This window comes from Propithecus coquereli, unplaced genomic scaffold, assembly GCF_000956105.1.
Source record: "Propithecus coquereli isolate 6110/MARCELLA unplaced genomic scaffold, Pcoq_1.0 Scaffold256, whole genome shotgun sequence".
NCBI lineage: Eukaryota > Metazoa > Chordata > Mammalia > Primates > Indriidae > Propithecus > Propithecus coquereli.
Genome location: NW_012148130.1, coordinates 3714160 through 3737251, shown reverse-complemented (window position 1 = coordinate 3737251; position 23092 = coordinate 3714160). Strand labels below are relative to the sequence as shown.

Genomic DNA, 23092 nt, shown 5'->3' with positions numbered 1-23092 from the left:
GTGCGTAGTCCACATCTTGACAGTGTGCGTTTGTGTTTTTCTGGGCATATGACCCATGGCACGCGTGCTTGGGACCTTGGCAATGAGTGTTTCTGTATTCCGACTGCGCACTTGTGCTTTCCTGGGGGTCTTCGGCCCAGCCCGGGTTTGGTTCATGCGACTTGTCCTGAGCAGGCCCGTGTGAGCACACCCGTGTGCTGTCCCGTGTGCGCAACGTGTGCCCAACGTGCGCGAGGTACCTGTGCCCGTCTAGCCAAGAGTGCACCCGCGTGCGCGAGCGGACTTCCGGCCGCTGCAGTGGTGGGGGGCGGCCCCGTGGGGGGCTGGGGGTCACTGGGACTGGCCGGCGCCGGCCCCGTGCGCGCGAAGGCGGGGGCGGCGGGGCGGGAGCCGCGGGAGGGGGGGCGGTACGAAAAGGGCGGCGCGCGCGGCGGCGGCGGCAGCTCCTCGGCGGCAGCGGTGGAGAGCGCAGCGCAGCCCTGGCTTTCCCCTTGCTGCGTGCCCGCTCCCCCTTCCGCGTCCGCAACCAGAAGCCCAGCGCCGCCCCGGGAGCCGGACCCGCGCCCGCGCCGTTCCCCGGACCGCGACCCCGGCCGCCCCGCGATGACCGGGACCGAAGCCCTCCTGCCCGTCCTCTTGCTCCTGCTGGCTTTCGGCCACGGCACCTATGGTGAGCCCCCCGCCGGCGGCCCGGCTCGCGCCCCCTCTGGGGAAGCCTGCGACGCCCCGCCGGCCGCCCGGTGCCCTGCACGCCCCGTCCCGCGCGCCCCAACTCCCGCCCGTCCCGCCTAACCCTAAGCCCCGCGCGGTGCCTGCCTCGCCCTTCCCACCACCCTTGCATGCCAAGCCCGGTCTTGGGGTCCCCAGGAGGGCGGGGGAGGTGTGGGACCCCCTGCCCCTTCCCGCCCCACAGAAGTGGCGCTCGGAGGGGTGTCGGTGCGCTGAGAGAGGAGGTATGGAAAAAACGAGGTGATGTTGGGTCGTCTTCTGTGGAAATGCTGTGAGGTGCAACTTTAGGGTGTCTCTGTGTGCGCGTGTGGGAACAGGTCTGTGGGGGCTGTGGGGGGAGACTTTGCCGTCGTAGCCCCCGATTCCCAACAGGAGCCCTGTCTGAGCCCCTCCTGCGTGGCGCATTTCTCTAGGTAAGGGGCTGCGACACTTCTGTCTGCAGCGGCCATCTGTCTCTGACAGCGAGAGAGTTGCCCCCTTCCCGCAGCGCCCCCCCCCCCACTGCACCAGTGGTTTTGGGGGGGCTGTTTGGAAGGCTGGAGAGCTGATTGCGTATATGCGCATAGTAGGTGCCTGTTGAAGTGTCGAATCTCTGAACAGTGTTGCAGCCTCAGTCTGCTCTGCAAAACCCTTGTGGCGTAGTTGTTGGTAGTTGTTGGCGTCGTCATCTTTTCAACGTGAAGCATCTGGGGTCGGGAGGGGGGGAGTTTGGCCTGGGTGCCTGGCTTAACTGGGATGAACCTTAAAAAAAATCCAGATGCCTTACCTGTGAGCCCACCAGGTGAACCTGTCTAGGCTTTCCCAAAACTGAATACGTCAAAATCTGCTCCCCTTTCAGCTCACTTTGCAAAAGTGAGGGTTTGGCCGAACGCCCCGGGTCAGCATCTGCCCTGCACTGTTTCGCATCCCTGCTTTTAGGAGGGTTTGAGGTTTCATATTTTCTTTGGGGGGAAAAAGGTGTCTGTCCTGTTCCTAAGACCTAAGGAGTGTGCTGTGGTCTTCCTATAGCCAGGAACATGGCAGAGGTTTTTTTCCCTGCGTGGACTGAGCCACGTCCATGCATAGATGTGACGTGCCTACTGTGTGCCAGGCTGACAGGACCCAAGAGGGTTGTTGCATCCCTCGAGGGAAGCAGGGGGCCGTTACGGAGAAGATGGGCTTCGCCCTGGTCTCTGGGGCCTTGTGGGGTGAATTTTGTAACCTTTCTTGTGCCTCAGGAGCTGAATGCCTCCCGGCCTGTGACCCCTCACATGGACACTGTGACGAAGACAATATTTGCAGGTAACAGAGTGACTCCTCACAGGCAGCTTGTGGGGGCCAGAATCCTGGGGAGTCATGAAGTCAGGCAGAAAAAAGGTGGGGGCTTGGCCACTGCGGCAAACAGCTTCGTCACTCCTGCAGAAAACTGGCGGGGGTGGGGGAGAAGAGAGGAGGGCATGGGTGGGGGCTGTCTGCTTCCTCAAAAGTGGGGTGGCAGGAGAGCCCCTTGCAGGGTGAGACCACTGCAGGCCACTGCGGCAAAACGCAGCACTCTCCAGGGCTCTCGGGACGGGGGGGTCTTTTCTGTCTGCCTCTCTGTGTTCTCTCTTTAAGTTTTTCCATTCAGGTGACTGGTGTTCGCTTCTTGGGACCACTGGCCTGGCACTGTACAAAGACCCCCAAGGGCTCTCAGTTCACAGAACGTGGCCTGAGATCCCTCTCCACCCCTGCTGATCCCTCATATGTCCCCATCTTTCTTACCCCGACCCCTCAGGTGCCAGCCTGGCTGGCAGGGTGCCCTCTGTGACCAGTGCATGACCGCTCCTGGCTGCGTTTACGGAATCTGTGAAGAACCCTGGCAGTGCCTTTGCAGCGAAGGCTGGGGCGGAGAACTCTGCGACATAGGTTGGCACTCACCTTTGCTCACTGCTGCCCCCCGCCCCACCCCACTCTTTGCCTCCCTGCCCTCAGCCCCTAGCCCGGTGGCTGCCAGCCTCCCTTCCCCCATTCCAACACACCAGCGCAGCTGTATTGCGATGATATGTTTACACACTCCCTGCTGGTGCCAGATGCCTCCTCCAAGGTAGGGACTTTATTTTGCTCACCTGTGCACCACCAGCACCCAGCACCCAGAGAAAGCACTGGGGTGGGGGTTGGAGGAACTGCCTGTTGAATAAAGAGTCACAAAATAAACACATACAACAGAGCTGGAGGGGCCACAGACCCCAGGCAGCCTTGCCAGGTCACTAAAGCTCAGAGATGTCAAAGAGCTCAGGGGATCTTAGAGCTTATACTCCAAGAACGTCGTCGCACACAAGACCGTTGGGAGGCTGCGTGCAAGCAAACAAGTGGGGGAGGGGGTGCGGGGAGCAGGACTGCGTCAGGATCATGAGGACCGGGCTGAGGCTGTCAGGTGTGGGGGAGGCTGGGGGCTGGGAAAGGCTGGGAAGGGGTTAAAGTGCAGGTTGGTGTTATCTGTTGATTTCATTAATTTATGCAATCTTTGCCTCCATTACCCTGAGCAATTGAGAGTTGGCTGTCACTGCATTTTCAGGCTGCAGAATATTCACTTGAGCCCATTCTCATTTGGCAAAACCTGCCCTAAGGTCTGGGCAACTCTGGAGGCCTGGTCCTCGGTCCCCATTAGCAGAGATGTGTGGTACAAATAGGGAAACTGGGGATCAGAGAAGCAAAAAGGTCTGTCAAGGGATACATACATCGGCAGGCAGGAGAGCAGCCAGCTAAGACCCCTTCCCCTGGCCCCAGAAATAGGATTAATTTTCATCTGCGTCATCTGTGACTGCTTCTAACACCCTCCCTTAAGGAAAACCCAAGAGCAGGTTGTTGTAGCCCTGCCCCGTGTAGCCAAGGCAGCTGGGCTTTCACAGTGGAGCTCCCCCCACCCTGAATTATCTCCGGCCCTTACACCCCCCCAAATACGGCGCAAAGTCCCCCCCATAGCTGACTCATGCTGTGGCCAGCAGCTCTGACGCCCCTTACAGTGGTAGCAGCAGCAGCAGCGCTGAGCTGTTTGGGGAGCCAGGAGGTCTCAGCAAAGCCCCGCTGGGGATCAGGGTCAGCCTTTCAGCCTGGAGCCCACTTTCTTTGGTATCTGAACACAGCTACACCCGGGCTGGAGTTTCCAGACAAAACACCCCCCGGCCCCCCTGTGGGCCCTTGGCACTCTCCCTCCCGGCCAGGTGGATGAAGGCAGTGTGCTTGGGAACGGCTGGAGAGTCTGGGGTCCTGGAGAGGAAACAGCCTTCTCTCTCCCTTTTTACCCGTCTTTGAGGCTGTCTTGGCCACAGCTGCTGCCTGGCCAGAGACCCCCCCAACAGCCTTCTCCTTAGAGCAGCTTAATCTGCCCTGCTTTGGGGTTGAAGGCCCGGGAGGGTGACCCTTGGCTTGTGAGACTTGATGTTGTGGGGACAGCAGCGGGGATGGGCTGGGGGTGGTTGCTAGCTCTTTAGCTTACATTTAAGATTGCGCATGACAGGAGAGCCGGGAGCAGAGAATGAGGAGCCCGCTGCGGAGGTGCCGCATGCCGACGCTCTGCTGGTGCCGTCCCGTAAAGATAAATCCTCCTTATGTCCCCTTGCGCCACGCTGGGTTTCCACGGACGCCACAGGGTAGTCCGTCAACACGGCGTTCAGGCTTGCTTTCTTGACTGACTGCGGCCTCCCCTCCACGAGGGAGCAGGGTGCTTTGGAAGAGGGAGGACAGACACCTGCGTGGCACCAGGACACCCCCAGCCTCTGCCCGCCTTGACTTCTGTCTCTGGCTGGCCCTTGCTCTTTGGTTGGCAGGCGCAGCAGCTCAAATGACAGAAAGCCAAAGCTGAAAAGGTCCCTTAGAGACCGGCCAGGGAGAGACCCTCCATTTATAAGTAGGGAAACTGAGGCACAGAGTGGGGAGGAGCTGGACTCTGCTGCCGCACGGCAGCAGGTTAGACACAGGGCAAGACTAAGGTCCCCTCCTGGCCCCGCTGGGGAGCTGGGGTCTCCACCGTCAGAGAGCCCCTGACCCAAGGCCCCTGTGTTGAGCGTGTCCGTGGCTGCTGAGCCCGAATAATGAAGCGCGCATGACGGGAGGTGTGAAAAGGCAGTGGAAATATACCAGTGTTCATGGAAACCCGCGCTGTCAGAGCGCTCAATAGTTCTAATTTTCCTGCCTTCAAAAGATGCAGCCTTTTTATCGTGGCCCCTTTAGTTCAGAACCTCAGAGCAGAACGAGAGACTGCAGGGAGGAGGGGCAGTGCTGAGGCTAAGCCAGGTTTCTTGGTTCCCGATGGGGGTCTTTACGTCTTCATCTCCCCCCACTGCCCCTCTTTGATGGAAAAACAGGAAGAGCAGGTGGTTTTTTAAGGGTTGGGCTGTACTAGTCCCCCCACGTGAGAAGCTGGATATGAAATCTCCACTGTAGGAGACAGCGCTGGGGAGTGTTCGGGGGAGGGGCACAGCATCTGCAGCAGGTCAGGGACATGTTGCTGGACGTGAGAGGTGACCTGGTGCCAGGAGCGTATCAGTGACCATGATTTTTGGCCCATGACCTTACACAGGGAAGCCCCTTCCGCTTTCTGAGTCTCAGTTTATTCACTTTGGGGTTTTTATTGGGGGGATCACTATACCCTCTTACTCCGGACCCCAGTTGGTGGCCACAGCAAGCCACTTGGCAGCTCACTTGGGGTCCTTGTCACTTGCATTAGGAGGGGCCGCTAAGGTCTGGTCTTCTCTGCTCCCCTCCCCCCGCCCCACAGACACCCGACCTTGCAACCTGATGCCCTGTGCTCACAACGGGACCTGCGTGAACCGGGAAAATGGCCAGTACCAATGCTTCTGCCCCCTTGGATTTGCGGGACCGACCTGTGAGAGGACCCACGGGCCCTGTGCCGTCAATGGGTAAATATCCCCCCTCCCCGGCTGTGTGATCTAATGAATGCTGCTTCTGATTCCTGCTCTCCACCCCCTAAAGACCCTTTCCGCCTAACCCTGCTGGACCTGTGCCTGACAAAAGAGGGAAGTAAGTGCTCATCCCAGCAGCCCCATGGGGGGCCGTCCTAGCCCGGATATTTATGGGGGAATGTGTCATTTCATAATTTTTTCAAATGATCCCGAAGGCGATTTCATATTCCCCTGACGTCCCCGAGTCCTGATGTCTGTGAATGACAGTCGATTGGGATGGTGGAATGCTGCGCAGAACTGCATAATTTTCTAAAGGCAACATAATAAGAGATCAGAGTTCAGCGGGGCCCAGGCTCTTTGCGAAACCACTTACCATATTTTAGGGGGTGGTTTTTGGGAACCAGTGGGCTCTGCAGTTGGGTTTTCTGGGATGTCTGAGGAGGGAGCTGCCAGGCTGAGGAGGTGGGGAGGGGGGCTTCGGGGCACAGGAAGGGGTGGGCCAGCTCTCAGCTGCCCTCAGTGGGGAGGCGGCTCTGGTAATTCTCTGTGGGCGGACACTCAGAAAGGCCACTGCCCTCTCCTGAATCTCCCTGAGCAGTGCTCCGGGCAGCCCGGCCATGGCCCACCCTTTATCTCCTTGGCTACAGGGAGCCTTATCACTCTCCCCCTGGGATGGGGCTTAGACCGGGCTGGGGAGATTTTCACAGAGGACCAATCCAAGAATCCAAACTTCAACCCAGTCTTGGGCTGGTGCTGGGGGCTGGGAGTGTGTCTCCCCTTTGAGGAAACAGAGGCTAACATGCAGAATGAGTGTGTCTTGACCTGTGGTCCCAGGGTGGCACAGTGAGCCCAGTAGTCTGCACGACCTCTGGACAGACATTAATGCGGCTTCTGAAGACCAGTATTTGGCCAGGGTCAAAGAGAGGATGTGACACTTGAACTCCATTGCTGCTTATTAGCAAGAAGGGGAAAAAAAACACAACAGAGTGAGACCTTTAAAATATTTTGCTTTTCTCTTGAACAGACTTAAACCAGTCTGTCCAAATAGAGCCCACGGTCCTTGGAATTCCTCCAGAGCCCTGCAGCCTGAGCAGCAATGCTGATTCCTTGTGTCTGTAGCCCCCTCCTCCTGGAGGTCTGGCATTTACCAGATGACAAAGGGCTTGCTCATTTAAAAGCACTTACATCAAATGCTCCTTATGCTCTGCTGTGAGCAAACATCTTCAATTTGCGAGTCTACCCCCAGCGAAGGGACCACTGTTAACAGCTGGGCACAGATGCAGGTTCGCACGTGCGTGGTCAGGCCTCGTGTTTCTTTCACTCTGAGAGACCCTGGGGGTTTCCGCACAGTAGCTTGTGGGCCCACTCCACGGAAAGTAAAAGTACAAATAGCAATGCAGGGTGGTGGTGGACATAGGGACGACAGCAGGTCCTGGGAGGAGTGAGTTCTGCTGTGGCCACCAGGGACAGAGCTAAGGGAAGGGGGCTTGCTCTAGATCTGGGCTGTCAGTAACTTTTCCTCTCCCAGCCTCAGTTTCCCCATCTATCTAGTGACTAACCATCAGTCCTCTGGTTGGAGAGATGAAATAAGAGATGGGAGGGGACATGGGCATCCTGGCTTGGGAGGTCAGGTGTGTGCCACACTGGCATCGTGAGGGGGGTGAGGGGTGCACCCTGCCTCGAACAGCCGGTGAGCCCCTTGCAGACAGGCCTCATGGTCCTGGGCTACTCCCTGTGCCTGCCTGGCTGGCACTCCCTCTGTCCCTCCCTCCCTCCCTCCCTCTCTCCCTCCCTCTCTCCCTCCCTCTCTCCCTCCCTTAATATGTTTTGAGCACCTGCCCTTTTGTCAGGCTGGGACCTTCTGCGCAAGTTTGCGATGTGTTGATGTGTCGCGAGAGAGTGGGGCCAGGCGTCTGCCCCCACCCGACCCCTGCAGCACTGTCCTAGCCCAGCCCGCGAGGGTCCTTCACCGTGTCTCCGTTGTGTTGCAGTTCCCCCTGCCAGAACGAAGGCGCCTGCGTGGATGATGAGGGCAAGGCCGCCTATGCCTCCTGCGAGTGCCGCCCTGGCTTCGCAGGCAATTTCTGCGAGATCGTGACCAACAGCTGCATCCCCAACCCGTGCAAGAATGACGGCGTCTGCACCGACATCGGGGGCGACTTCCGCTGCCGCTGCCCGGCCGGCTTCATCGACAAGACCTGCAGCCAGTCCGTGAACAACTGCGCCGGCATCCCGTGCCTGAACGGGGGCACCTGCATGCAGCACTCCCAGGTGAGCTTCGAGTGTCTGTGCACGCCCGAGTTCACGGGTCCCACCTGTGTCAAGAAGCGCGCGCTGGGCCCCCAGCAGGTCCCCCGTCTGCCCAGCGGTTACGGGCTGACCTACCGCGTGACCCCCGGGGTGCATGAGCTGCCAGTGGCAAAGCCCGAGCACCGCGTCCTGAAGGTGTCTGTGAAGGGGGTCAACAAGAACACCCCTCTCCTCACTGAGGGACAGGCTGTCTGCTTCACCATCCTGGGCGTGATCACCAGTCTGGTGGTGCTCGGCACCTTGGGCATCATCTTCCTCAACAAGTGCGAGGGCTGGCTGTCCGCCCTGCGCCATACCTGCACTCTGCGCAAGAGGAACAACGTGCTCCTGCATTACCGCAGCGGCGAGGACCTGGCGGTCAACATCATCTTCCCGGAGAAGGTCGACATGACGACCTTCAGCAAGGAGTCCATGGAGGAGGCGATCTGAGCGGCGTCCCCACAGCCCCCCCCCGCCCCCATCCTGGGGGTTCCGCAGAGCTCGCTACTTGCGGTCTGTCCTAGTGTTTGTGGTGGCGTTCACTATACTTTGTGTCGAATCTGGTGAACGCTATGCTTGCGTATATTGTCCTTGTGTTGCCGTGTGACAAACGCAATGCTAAAAGATCTTCTTTCTCTCAATTAATGCATGCTAAAGAATAATAAGAATTTCATCTTTAAATAAGTAAAAGAAATAAGCATGTTATTCTAAACTTAAACTAAATGAAAAGAATCAAAAAAAGACCAAAAAAAAACAGGGAAACAGCCAGGACTCGGTGCCGACATCCCTTTCCAAGGGGTCTCGGTCACAGGGTCCTCGTGAAACCGTAAGAATTGCCCATGACCAACCACTGTGACAAAAGCTAAAATCTCTTTCGTTCGTTAATTCTCACACGCCTTGTCCAACGTGCACTCACATCAGTTCAGCACTGCAACCCTTAGATCTTTCTGGTTGATTTGAGATTTTGCAGAGTGCAGCGGCTGTGTGTCAGGCAGAGAGAGTCCCGGGTTGGCTGCTGCGGGGCTGGGACCCTGTCCCAGCTCTGCCACTCGCTCGCTGTGTGACCCTTGGCGAGTCCCCATCCCAATTCCGGGTCCACCTTCTCGCCCCTCTCGAGGGAGGGGTTTGAATACCAACCATCAAGGTCCTCTCTGGCTCTAAAACTCTGAATTAGGAACGAAGGGAGTATGCACCAAAATACTTCCCGACCCTAAAATTGAGGATCCCATGGAGACTTAGTCTCATCGTGGGATCCCAAGGTTTCGGCCTATCCTGGTCGTCCACTTGATGTTGAAATTGCGTTTCTCAGAGTGGGGGGCGGCCTCCTGGCCCACCTCCTGTTTGGGAAGAACCGGCCCCTTTGGTCATAATGTGCCATCTGGAGTTGCCACTTAGGCAGCCAGCCCCCCGACTCCCAACTACTACCCACCCAAAGCCCCAGCACTGAACGTGCCTCTTGCCCTGTAGTGTAGAGATGTCCCTTGAGATTTAAATGCACCTCGAACCGCAAGTGCCCCTGGCGAAATCTGAGCAGCAACACAGCCCTCACCAAGGTTTTCACAGTGTTTAGTGGAAATTGTTGCTTGTGAGGCGTTTATTAGTCTGTGGCAAAAGTGGCATAAGACCTGGCCGACACAGCCATGGATTTACATTTGTGTTGCTGAGTTAATAATACTCAGATCCGAAAGACCTAGCCAGCTTGTGAATTATGAATTTGCCTTTTTTGTAAACAGAGAGCATCTATTTTTTTTGCAAAAATGGAAAGAAATGGGACAGAGCTCTGTTTAGCTTTCCAGCTCTCAGGGTTGGCCAGCTAAACAGCCCTTGGGTACCAGTTAGAAATATTTTGCTGCTTAAATTATGTGGATAGAGATCTATATTCTTAGCTTTCTTATGATCTGCCGTGTTTACCTTGCTCTAAGTGCTTATTTCTTAGTCGTACCGTCATTCAAACCAGTCACCCTCCACGCAGCTTCAGTCACGTCATCATCTTCACGAGACCGACCTCACTGAGGTCATCATCACTCGGCCACCACCCAAGTCCTGACACCCTGACCCGAGCCACTGGTCCCTGTCTCCCCAGTCCCTCCCCACCGGCAGCCCTCGGTCCTCCCTCACCGTCCCCAGCTCCCAGCCTCACCCCTAGATCCCTCCCGATTTCACCCCAGCCTTCCCACCCTCATCCCCAGTTTACCCTCACCCCAAACCCCTGACACCCCGGCCCCCCGAGGTCACTGCCGAGCCCCTTTCCACCCCAAGCTCCTGTTGCCGAACCCGGCACCCTTCTCGTCCCCAGGGCCGTGGCTCCCCCACCCCAAGTCACTCAAGTCATCATCTCATCTAATTTTGAGTTGGTTTTAAAAAAACTAAAAAAGACAAAAAAAATGAATTGTTGGCATGGTCAGGCAGTCGGCTGGTTCCGTGTCTGGCCTTCTCAGCGTGAGACCTTGACTGAGCTTGCTAACGATTCTGTTCCTCAGTTTCCCCAAATGCGGAATTCTAAGAGTCATGAAACCATCAAATTCTTTCTTCATCTCAGTGACGTAGGGAACAGCCAGGTCCCCTGAAGACAAGGAAGAGGGGTCACGCTGGCTGTTCATCCTTGACTGGCTCCTCATCAATTCATTGGTTCATCACCCACCCTTCATCGGATCAGAAAGCATTTCCAAGCCCAGTGCTAGGCAGTGTCCGTTTAGCTGTGGGGTACAGTCTGGAGGGGAGGGGACACACAGCTGTCCCCAGGGTGCCCAGCGCAGTGCAGGTAAAATTCCGTGGGCGTGGAGGGTCCTGAGCAGACGCCTCCCTTAGAGTGCCACCATCTCACCTTCCCACGTGACAAATTATCGATTGCCAGCACACGATGAGGCCGCCCCACCCAAATTCCGCAGCACCCACCCACACGCACCCACAGTGCAATCGGAGCAGTGTCAGCAGCACTCACCACGGTCTTCACGCCATGCAGAAATGGTCCATTCCATACCTATGGTTAACCAGGTTCTGCTGAGAGTGTCGGGATCTTGACCGCCCATCCACACTTCGTGTGTTTGGTGTAGTATGTAGTTTACGAACGAACGGAGAAGTTAAGGACAGCGGTCTAAGACATGTTCTCTAATTCGGTCCCAAATTGTGAGAGGAGGAGGAGGAGTAACGATAATTTTGTAACCAAAAAGTTAAAGAAATGTCATATCGCTCTTTTTAACTTTCCCGTTTATTTCCTTTTCCCCCAGACACGCAAAAAATGCTTGTTTATTGCGAAATAAACAAGAAAGGGCTAGTTAATCTTGTGTCTGTTTCTTTGTTTATTGCGCGCCGGGCTACACTTGTCCCTTCTGGCAGCGGCCTGAGAGCCGGCAAGGAGGGTGGGGGTCCCCGCCTTCGAGGGCCCTGCTTGGGCCCAAGACTGGCCCTTCCCCTGTGTCAAGGGTGGGGGCTGTGCCCACCAGCCTCTGTGCATCGCCCCCGTCCCCAGACCACACTCTGGGTGTTCGGAACCCCCGGGGTTTTCTGCCCAAAGGGTCCTGAGTCCACCTCCAAGACCCTTCCTGTCTCCTGAGGGTGCTGTTTGTGGGTGGCCTGGACGGAGCTGGGGTACGAGGGTGATGGGGGCAAGGAGTTCCCCCAGAGGGGCAGGCTGAACTCCCGGGATGAAGAAGCCCCAGTCTCATCCCTCAGCCCTGCTGGCCCAGGAGGCTGCCGTCCATTTGGGGCCCATCTCCCATCCCCAGGGCCCGTCCCTCCTCTCTGAGACTCTCCGTGGCCAGGCAGCTGCCACTACCCACGAGGCTGTCCAGGCCCAGACCTGGGTGTCCCTGGGACCCTTCCTCCTTTGTCCACCAGAGCAGCCACTTCTCTGCTCCTCCCCGTGTCCCTCCAACCTCGGCCTCGGCCCCCACTGCTGGGGCTCAGGCTCACCCCTTCCCTGGGCGCCTCTCTGGTCTCCTCCCCATCAGCTTAACGTGGCAGAGCACACAGAGGGACAAGAGGGGGTTAACCTTGGAGATGGGCACTGTTCCAAGACCTTTATAGGTGATAATATGACAATACTGAGTTTCCTGAGTTAATAAATGTAGAAACTTCTATGAAGGGGGTGAGTTTTTCAGGACAACATCAATCCTCTAAGTCCCTCAGTGCAGCCAGCGGGAACAGAGCAGTCACCTGGGAGAAGACCCCTCATGGGCAAGGTCCTGACTCGGGGTCTGCAACATTTGGCACTTTGCGGGGACGGCGAACGCCCGGCTAGCAACACTGTTCCACAGCAGAGAAAAGTAAGAGACAAACATCTTCCACTTCAGATTTCAAAGCTAGGAGAAGCCCATGCTAAGGCCTGACAAAGGCCGTAACACTTGAAAAGGAAAGTCACTGTGCTCACCCCTGAGTAGACAGACAAAAATCCTCCGCGGCAGAACAACACGTAGAAACAGCCAGGTGTTTTAAAAAAAATCCTGATCACGAAGAGCCTTGTCTAGGAAAGCAGGTTCCACCTCACATTAGTAAATGCATTAAAAGATGATAAACACTGGAGTGGCCCAGGACGGAAGAGACTGGGATGGGTCGCCTGGAGTCCCTGCTAGACAGCCCAGGAGTCAGGCTGGGACCTGGGAGAAGAAACGTGGTGACAGGCCCCGTGGCCTCTGCCGGCCCAAGGGTGGGGAAGGCCTGGAGGCGGGGGGCGGGTGGGGGCCGAGGACTGTGCTGTGAGGGGCCTTTGCGCTGCGGCCAGGGCTGGGGCAGCCGCGGAGCATCCCCAGGGGACTCCAAGTGGGGGAAAAGGCACCCGCAGCACCTTGGGAAGGTGGGTGGAAGGTTCCTGAAGGAGAAGGGAGGAGGGACAGGGAATAAAGAGGGGGAGGGCCCTGTGGGCAGCCCAGTCCAGACCGCAGGGCAGCTAACCGGGCCCTGGGTCTGGGGGTACCTGGGAAGCTGCACTGACGGTCTCAGGCCCGGTGACATTCTCTCTTCAGTGACTCTCCCACTGCTGAGGAAGACGGAGGCCCCCGGCCTCCATATCACCCAACCAAGAACCTTGTTTCATTAAACCCACCTCTCCTGTTCACAGGAAGGAGAAAGGCCGGCCCGCTTCACAGCCGGGCGGGAGTGAGAAGTCCCAGCTAATTCAGAACTGCCCAGATAGCTCCGTCCTGCTCAGAAGTGCATCTGGCTACGGATACGGCTGCACCACGACCATGTTGAAGGTGCAAAATGCAAGGGTTGGAGAAATCTTAACCCAAAAACAGGTCATAAGAAAAAAATATAAAATACCAGTGCATTAGATGCTGCAGGGAATACATTTCTAACCTAAAAAAAAAATCTTAGCAAAGTAGGAAAAGTACATACTTCCTCAATGTCATAAACTGATGTTTGCCAACCCGCAGGTCAATGAAACCTAAAGACAAGTAAGGCCGCGCGTCCTACAGCAGTTAAGGGCACTGGCTTTGAGCGGGAGAGGCCTGGATTTGCATTTTGCTGTCTCCTTGGGCACCTCATACCTTGCTGTCTGCTTCCTCATCTGCACAGGAGTAGATAGCAATTAGATATGGAACACAGTTAGCATCACTATTGTTCTAACACCTCTGGCCAGCGCAATAAGAAAAAGCAAACCATTAATAGGAGATTAAATGATTATTGCCTACCAAAAAAAAAAAAAAAACAATGTATAGAGAATGACCTGAAGAAACAAGAGAAGGCAGTAGGATGGGACACATATTCTACCTATACAAAAACCTGTACACTAACAGCAACTTGTTACAAAAAGTGATCTCAGTAGTTACAACTTCATATTATAAAGTTGCTAATTCTCCCCAAAATTAATTTTTAAGTTTAATGCCATCTATTTGCATTGAGTCTCTAGACAACATAATTCTAAAGATTATCTGAAAAAATGAAATGGTTAGAGTAAGCAAGGAAAAAAGTAACGAAGGGGCAACTCGCACCGTCTGATATTAAAACAGAAAGCTACAAAAACAAAGACTCCGTGTCTCAGGTCTGGCGCAGAGTTAAAACTTAGTATTGGTTCTCTGAATGGGGGAATAAATGAATAAATGCAGGAATGAAGGCTTTAGAAGGAATCTAGCTCCCTGGATTCATCTAATTATGGACAAATGTGGAAACTGAGACCAAAAAGAATGACTAGCCTGAGCCTCCCAACTGAGGATAATTTTCCCCCCGGGAGACACTGGGCAATGTCTGGAGACACTTTTCATTGTCAAATCTGGACAGCTGCTGCCGGTACCTGGTGGGTAGAGAGGCCAGGGATGCCGCTAAACAGCTTACAAAGCACGGGACAGACCCTCAGCAAAGGATCATTTGCCCAGGCTGAGAAGCCTGGTGTGCAGGGAGGGCAAGACGGGCAGCGAGGAACAGCAGCTTGCGACGGCGCTGGGCCCCGCGCTGAGTGCTCGGAATGCACGATCACACGCAATTCGTTCAACAGCCTGGCAGGTGGACAGTACTGTCTTCTGCTGTTCCAGAGGGTGGAATTGAGGCTCAGGGAAGTGAAAACACATGCCCAAGATCACCTGGCTAGAAAGGGGTAGGGCCAAGCCCAGAGTCCAGACCTCCACATGGTCATGCCAATTTCCTTTCCATGACCTGATTCGGCCTACTGATTTTTAAAAATAATTTATTCCCAGTTTTCTTAATGTTAGCAACCGTGCTACACTGGGAGTTTCTGGGAAACAGATCGCTGGAGGCTGCGTCACTCCTGCAGGCCATGAAGAAGATTCCTGAGAAGAATGAGGTGCCACCTTTGGTCATTTCAAGGGGGAGCTTCCGTGCTGACCTCTACCCTCCATCTGCCCACCGTGGGCTGACTCACTACCCCCCAACCCCAAAAACTGCCCGGGGAGTCGAGATGTCGCTTTGCCAAGTTGAGCATAAGGATGGACTCGAGGCCCTCCTTGTGATTAATATCATTCATGACAATACCTACTGTTTTTTTAAAATGCTAAATCACTGCACTTATCACTTCATTTTTATCTTATCAGACTTTTCAGAGATTACTGGATGTTGGTTCTGAATTAGTATGAATTCCTGGAGACCGAGAGCTTCGCTGTGGTCCACCAATCAGAGAAGAGGCTTTTGGAAGTCAAGCGATCAATGGAGATTTCTTCAGATCTGTCTCAGAATAGGCCCTGGGAGCCCCTAAACTCACCCTGTGGTTATTGCCCTGGCTCCAGAATTCATAATTGGAATAGACACACTCAACAACTGGCAGAATCTTTGACCCACGCAGTGGGGGCTATGATATGAATAGTAGGGAAGGTCAAACGGCAGCTACCAGAACTGCTTCTACCTATGGAAATAGCACATTAAAAGTAACACTGTATCCTTGAAGGGATGGCAGGCATTAGTGCCACCACCAAGGAGAGCAAGAGAAAGACATAAGGGTGGTGATTCCTACGATGGCCTCATGCAACTCACCTATTTGGATCTTGGAGAACGATGATGAATTATTATAAACACAATCAGGTGGTGGGTCCAATTTGTCGCTGCTGTTCCAGGAGTGGTTCCATTCTGGAACAGATCAACATTTCATCTGACATTTGGCGTGTGACTGTTTAGTCGGTGAATGCTTTTTTCTCCAAACCTTTACCTAGTAAAGACCTTCAAAATACGTTTGCTTCCAAACTGTGTTGTTGGTAAGGCCAGCAGCACAACATCACTGGCCTACCGGAGGGGTCTGTCGTCAATCCAGCCCTATGCCATAATCTATTCCCCGGGGACTTTGATTGTCTTTGCCTCACACAGGGCGTCATGCTGGTTCATTACACTGAACTCATTCTGCTGATTGGACCTAATCAGCAGGATACCCTGGTAAGACACTTACATGTCAGAGGGTAGAAAATAAATCCCACAAAAATTCAGGGACCTTCCACCTTGATGAAAATTCTAAAAGCCCATTAGTTTTGAGGCACGTTGAAATCTTCCTTCCAGGTGAAGGACACATTGCTTTGTCTGATGCCTTCTATCAATAGGAAAGAAACACAACTTCTAGTGAACCTCTCTGGATTTTGGAGGCAATATATACAGTCAGACACTGCATAACGATGCTTTGGGCAATGATGAACTGTGTACATGAGGGTGGTCCCCGAAGATTTTTAATCTTGTCAAGAGCTGAAAAATTCCTATTGTTTAGTGACATTGTAGCCATTGTAATGTCTCAGCGCAATGCATTACTCACGTTTGTGGTGATGCTGGTATAAACAAGCCTGTTGCCCTGCCAGTCCTACAAAAATATCGCACATACAATTATGGGTCGTACATACTTGATAATAATAATAAACGCCTATGTTATCGGTTTTTGTATTTACTATACTACACTTTTAATGATTATTTTATAGCATACTCCTTCTACTTATTAAAAAAACAAAGCTAACTGTGAAACAGTCTCAGGCAGGTCTTTTAGGACATATGCACAGGAAGGCTTTGTTATCGTAGGAGATGACAGCTCCTTGTGTGTTACTGCCCCTGAAGACCTTTTGGGGGACAAGATGTGGAGGTGGAAGACAGTGATGTTGATGATCCTGACCTGGTACAGGCTTAGGCTAATATGTGTGTTTGTCTTCGTCTTTAACAAAAACGTTTAAAAAGTAAAAAGAAATTTTTTAAAATTTAAAAATAGAAAAAAGCTTATAAGGCCAGGCATAGTAGCTTTCACCTGTAATCCTAGCACTTTGGGAGGCCAAGTCAGAAGGATCAGTTGAAGCCAGGGGTTTGAGACCAGCCCGAGCAACATAGCAACAGCCTGACTCTACAAAAAATAAAAAAGTTAGCCAGGCATGGTGGTCCATGCCTGTAGTCCCAGCTACCCAGTAGGCGGAGCATTGCCTGAGACCAGTAGTTTGAGGTTGCAGTGAGCTGTGATAACACCATTGCATCACTCTAGCCTGGGCAACAGAGCAAGACTCTGTCTCAAAGAAAAAAAATAAAAAAAAATTAAAAAATGAAAGACAGAAAGGAAGAAAATGCTTATAGAATAGGGATATAAAGAAAAAATATTTTTGTATAGCTGTACTATGTGTGTATTAAGCTAAATGTTATTAGAAAAGAGTCAAAAAGTTTAAAAAATTATAAAGTTTATAAGGTAAAAGAGTTATAGGAAGCTAAGGTTAATTTATTCTTGAAGGAAGAAAAAAATACTGCATCCCAGCCTAAGTGTACAGCATGTAGATGTCTGCAGTGGTGTGCAGGAATGTCCCAGGCCTTCACGCTCACTGCTCACCCAGTCCTGTAAGCTCCATGCACGATACATGCCCTACACAGGTGTGCCATTTTTTACCTTGTATACCATATTTTTACTGCACCGTTTCCATGTTTAGATATGTTGAGACACACAAACACTGACTGTTGTGTTCCAGCTGCCTGCAGTTCGTAGCCTGGGAGCCACAAGCCGCACCACACAGCCCGGTGTGCAGCAGGCCACGTCAACCCGGTCTGCGCAAGCGCACTCTGTGACGCTGGTACAACGAAACCGCCCAACAACGCGTTTCTCAGAACACAGCCTCGCAGCTAAGTGACACATGGCTGTGCCTCATGTGGCATGCTGCTATGACCTGTTTACTGAGTGATCTGAAAATCCGCCCACTGCGAGTGGGACCCAGGACGGGAGGAGGCCCTGCAGTAGGCCCAGGCAGCCTGTGAGCGGCTCTCCCTCCTGGCTGTGAGACCCAGCAGAGGCAACGCCGTCTGGGTGGCGGGGGCAGAGGGAGGGGGTTCGGAGCTCTGGGCAGGCGCTCTCGGGGATCGCAGCACAGAGCGCTAGACGTCCGAGTGAAGTCCTGCCGTCCTCTGTGGTCAGCTGCTCTCCACGTGACAGCAGCTGAGAAATCCCCTTGGACTTGCCACTGGGCGTCCACAGACTTTGAACCCTTGAGCACGGCAGCCACGTGACCTGAGACACCCATCGTGGGTGGAGCGCAGTCTGACGCGCAGCCCGCAAGCCGGGCATGCGCAGCAGCAGCACCGTCGCCCCGTGCAGGTGGCCAGCGGTAGCTCAGGCCCAGGCGAGTCCTTCAGGCAAAGGCAAGTTGCTTGAGGATAAAGCGACCCAGGTGCCCCCGGCCCCTGCTCCTGGCTGTGCCACCTCCCTCCTTCGATCTGCTTTATGGCCTCGGCGGTTCCCTGCGATCAGCTGAGGAAGAGAAGTTTCCATCCCGGGTTTCTAGATGGTTCTGCGTGATGTCCCGGTACCACCCCAAAGCAGACACTTGCACGACAGCCCCGCTCTGTAAAAGCCCTGACAGCCAGTGGGGAGGGGAATGGCATTTTTTTCCGAAAGGAGGGATGGCCAGAGATGCCGGGCTACGTTGATATGCGGGCCACGGCTGACGGTCTGGCCGAGGGGTCAGGGGTCGGAAGGAATACAGTTGAGAAAGTGGTGAAAAGAAGTGTGGGGAAGACACCAGGATCTCAGCAGAGGAAGATCTCATTCACCAGGTGGGTAGGATGCCCTGTTTGGGGGACACGAGCCCGCCGTCTTTCTCAGCTACTCTGCGTTTGCGGCACAGGCTAGGAAGCAGAGCCGCCTCGCTCGATGGGAAAGGGCTACGCAGGGTCGCAGCAACATGTACTTCCGCCCAGCAACGTGTACTTCCGCCCGGCAACGTGTACTTCCGCCCGGGGAGGCGCCTCCGCCACTGCTGCTGCCCGGAGACCACGCCGAGTCCCGATGGGCTGCAGATGCTCCCCCCCGAGATCAGCCGATGACCGGGGGCAGACTGATGACACGGGACCGCTTCCATCACGGGAAGGGGTGGCGCTGTGTTCTCCCTGGAATAGATAGTAACTCTGCATGTGAATTTGCCTTCCCTGCCCTCAACGCTTCCGCCAAAGCGAACGTCGTGGACCTGCGGAGCGCTTCCAAAGTTGGCACAGCCACGACTCCATAGAGGTGGGTGTTGACATTGCCACCTGGCCACCTGAGCACCTCATGCCACCGAGTCGACAACAGAGAAGCGGGTCCCTGGGGCTGGGTGATGGATCCCTTGGTCAGTAGGCTGCTGCCACACATTGGGGGTAGGGAGGAGCAGGTCTGGGTTGCAGGAGACCCCTGGGCCTTTCTGATTATTCTCGTGCCCTGTGGTTACAGTGAGTGAGAAACGTTAACAACCCAACTCGGGGAGAACTTCTGATGGCCGACACTCTTCACGAGTAAGTGCTTGGACCACTCTACAAAGCAAAGAACAAGGAACAGCTGGAAGGCTCAATAAAAGCAAAGGGAACGTGGACTGGATGTTAGAAGAAGGTTATAAATACTGGCGATGACTCAGTAACCGAGTGCGGAAATGATGACTGTAATAATTATGAGTATTTCTTCCTTATTTTGCATATGTTTGTGTGTGTATTAACCAAATATTTTTGTTTTCTTTCCTTCTTCCATCTCATCATCTAGCATGAGATGTGGTAACAGTCAGCTCTCTATCTCAGTATTTAAGTCACAGGATTTAAAAGGGGGGATGTGAATGAGGCAGAAGAACATTACCCAAAGACAAAAAAAAAAAATAAAAAAGGGACTTTGTATCCTCTTCTGGGGAAAGGATTAGTGTATTTTTAATTGTGTGCAGGATAATTGTGCAATGTGTAGTAGAAAGATAGCTGTGTAATACAGAAGCATGATTTTGTAAATTTTATTGGTAATTTAGAGAGAAAGTGTCGCTTGAGGAGATGTGTACGGGTGCCAAGGTGATGAGAGGGGTACTTTGGCGAGGCTGAGCTATGTCACCCAGAATTTCGTTTCCTGTGCATTTCTGGGTAGCGTGGCCCGTAGGGTACACCCTGGGGAGAACTGGAGGGCACTTTGTAGCTCACCGATGTAGCTGCTAGGTCCGCAACTGCTCCGCCTCCCCCGGGTCCTCCTGCTGCTCTGACTCCTGGGCCAGGTGTGTGTGTTCAGCTCTGTGATGAAAGGCCTGGCCTCTGCAGGGTATTCATACCAACTTCAAAGACAAAAAGCACCGACCTAGGTTTGCTTGTCCTCGAGGGGCTCCGGCTGTACTTGTGGATTTGGCTTGTTCTTCGTCTCTCTCTTCATCTCCCCCACTTTGCATTCATCTTCCCTCCCTTGCTGCCCGCCCGCGTCTCCTCCAAGCTCCTGCATCTCATCGGGCGTGAGGACAGCCTTGCAGAGCCTGTGTGAGGCCACTTACCTCCCAGGAATCTCACTCTCTCTTCCGCTCTGTCCCAGTGGCATGGTTCCTCTGATCAACCCTGACTGGTGCGATTCCCAGGCCGTACTCTGCACCAGCGTGTGATTCAAACGCACCCACTTCCGCGGGGGTTGCAGGAGCCCAGTGCAACAAAACACACGCGAGAGATTTCCCCCTCATTCACTGAGGAAGTGCGTCCTGGCCCGCTCTCAAGTGGTGCCCAGTGCTGGGACTGGGGAGACATCAGACTCAGTCCATGATCTGAAGTTGTTTCCAGCTTAGGCCTTGTAAATGCTACACAGTTGTCAGAAGTTATTATTCTCAAAGTCCCGGAGGTCACAATCTTGTGCGAGCAGCATTTTTTCATCATTTTAGACATCAATATCCAAAAAGGTTTAATTACCCATTCATAAAACAGTTGCCCTCAATTTTAACATCTGTCATTTAGATTTTTTTGTGTGTGCCACCCTTCTCTCCCTACCAGCTGCCAGAAAGATGGAGAAGGAGGATTGATTCATGGTAATTGTTGGGCTTAATTATGTATGATTGCACCAAGGGGGTGAAATACCAATTGTTGCAGGTTGGGTTTCCCTGGAAGTATACTCTGAGCGGGGAGATTGATGTAGGAGAGATTTGTTGAGAACAAGATCAACACCTCTACAGGGGGCCAGGAGCCGGGAGGGGCCTGTGGGCCATGCTCAGTCCTCATGCAGTTGCAACAAAGGCTCAGACAGTTCTACGTGGACATTTAGAGCTACAATGGCCTCCCAGAGTTGTCCCATCCTGGGGGGCCAGGGAGGTGGCCTTTATGCCTCCGTAGTGACCAGTCATCGGATGTGGGTTGTCCCCGGAAAGGGGCTTTGGCCTTGGGCACGGAGGCCCTCATCAGCCAAAGGCAGCGTACAAGGGAGCCGGGGACTCGGCCGAGAGCTGGGGAGGGAACATGTTGGTCTCAAATAGTGTAGGCCACAGTCTACTCCTGGTGCCACTTGATTCCGCTTGCTTCGTGTGATCACTTGTGAGAGCAGCTCCTCCAGGGTTCTCTGGGCCCCTTTTCCTGGGGAGACTCACAAGAGGAACATCTAGGGATTGAACTTACCACCCCCATGGCTGCAGCTGATCCTGAGGTCACGGCTGACTCTCAGTCTCCCACCTCTGCTCTTTATTCTAGAGTGTTCTCATCCTTATGGAGCTCCTGTAATGCTCTGGGCGGCTCATGTCCCTGAGGAGCTCGAAACTGCTCCTCGTGTCTTGCTCAGGTCCTGGGTGAGGCATTTGCTCACTTATGATCACACTGGGCAGAAGTATACCAAGGAGAGCCCCAGGAAATAGCCCTAGAGCCAAATGTGTTCCTTCCTGTCACCATAATGTAACGGAAACCCTACCTCCTCCTGACGGTCAGGGTTGGTTTCTCCCGCCAGGACGGTGACCTGTTGCCTTGTCTACTGGTCTCCTGAAATGCCTGGGCAGCAATTGAGCTTAAAGTTAATGAGGAAAATGTGGAAGGAGGACCTCAGCAAATCCTGGCAATGATAAAATTAGACAAATTGTCAGAAACAACTATTTCAGACCTCGGGAAATTAACCAAAGGCAGATAACAAATTGAAAGACATTTATTCAATAAAAACTACTGAACCTTGGTTGACAGTGACAAGGTCTGTGCCATTCCAACATGGGGCTGCTCTCATCCGCCTCTCCCAGAACCCTGTGGTGTGGCGGCCGTGAGGCCCAGGAGTCTTGTCGCTGCTGGAGGGGCTGATCTAATTTCGACCTCTGGAGAAGAGCACCATGTCCAGGAACACTGTCAAAAGCGATGGCATCTCTGTAGCAAACAATCAAGGAAGGCCAAGATCACAGCTACCCAAGTCTGTGGCACTGATTTGAGAAAGTGGAAACCAGCCAAAAATTTAAAAGGGAGAGCTGAGGAATGAGGTAGCTGTAGGGGGGTTGATAAGCCACATGTTCCTGGGGATCGGGAAGGCTGTGCACGTGCACAGGGCTGTGTGCACGCTCGGGAGAGATGGGAGAGGGCCCTGTTTCCTGTGTGGCCCTGGCTGGCCGTGAGGCCCCGCACAAGCAGAAAGCGAAAGCGGGTACAGGCTTGCGTGCTGCCTGGGCTTTGGCTGTGTGCCCCGGCATGCCCCGGAGTGGAACCCTAACTGGCTCAAGGTGTTGACGCAAAGTCTCTGATCAACCATTGGCTGACTACTAAACTATGCTTACTCAGATTATCCTTAATCTATAGAAAGCTAGGTTTAAAAATGAAGGCAAGAATTAAAAAAAAAAAAAAAGCACAGATTTTAGTGTTTGCACACTGGAGGGGAGACGGACTGTAAATAATTCATCTAGACAAGTCACTAAACAAGTAAATGCAGCAACAACCCCTGGGGGAGGCAAGTCAGAATCCAGATTTACCATAATATATTTATCCAGAATGTCCAGTTTCAAAAAAAAAAAAAAAATTGTGAATCATATGAAGTAACAGAAAAACATGGCCATACACAGAAAAGAAGCAGTTAACAGAAGCCATCTCTGTGGGATCCCAGAAGTGGGGACTTGGTAGACAATGACACGAATGGGCTACCATAAATGTGTTCTAGCCCGGCATGCTGGCTTGCACCTGTCGTCCCAGCTGCTTAGGAGGCTGAGGCAGGAGGCTCGCTTCAGCCCAGTAGCCAGAGGCCTCAGTGAGCTATCATTGCATCTGTGAATAGCCACTGCACTCCAGCCGGGGCAGTGCAGTGAGACTCATCTCTATTTTTTAAAAAATCTTGTCAAAGATCTAGAGAAAACTATGTTTAAACAATTAAGGCTAGTGTGACAACAATATCTCACCAAATAGAGAATGTCAACAAAAAGATACAAAGTATGGCCGGGTGTGGTGGCTCACGCCTGTAATCCTAGCACTCTGGGAGGCCAAGGTGGGTGGATTGTTTGAGCTCAGGAGTTCGAAACCAGCCTGAGCAAGAGCGAGACCCCCTCTCTACTAAAATAGAAAGAAATTAATCGGACAACTAAAAATATATAGAAAAAATTAGCTAGGCATGGTGG

General features: G+C 53.5%; 1 protein-coding gene across 1 annotated transcript; it reads left to right on the top strand.

Annotated features, from left to right (window-relative positions):
- The first annotated feature begins 223 nt into the window (after positions 1–223).
- On the top strand, positions 224–8583 carry DLK1 (delta-like 1 homolog (Drosophila)). The gene is made up of 5 exons (XM_012647106.1): positions 224–670; positions 1947–2010; positions 2483–2613; positions 5465–5606; positions 7601–8583. Exons 1-5 carry the CDS (start codon positions 604–606, stop codon positions 8346–8348), a joined length of 1152 nt encoding a protein of 383 aa, XP_012502560.1. The 5' UTR covers positions 224–603; the 3' UTR covers positions 8349–8583.
- The last annotated feature ends 14509 nt before the right edge of the window (positions 8584–23092 follow it).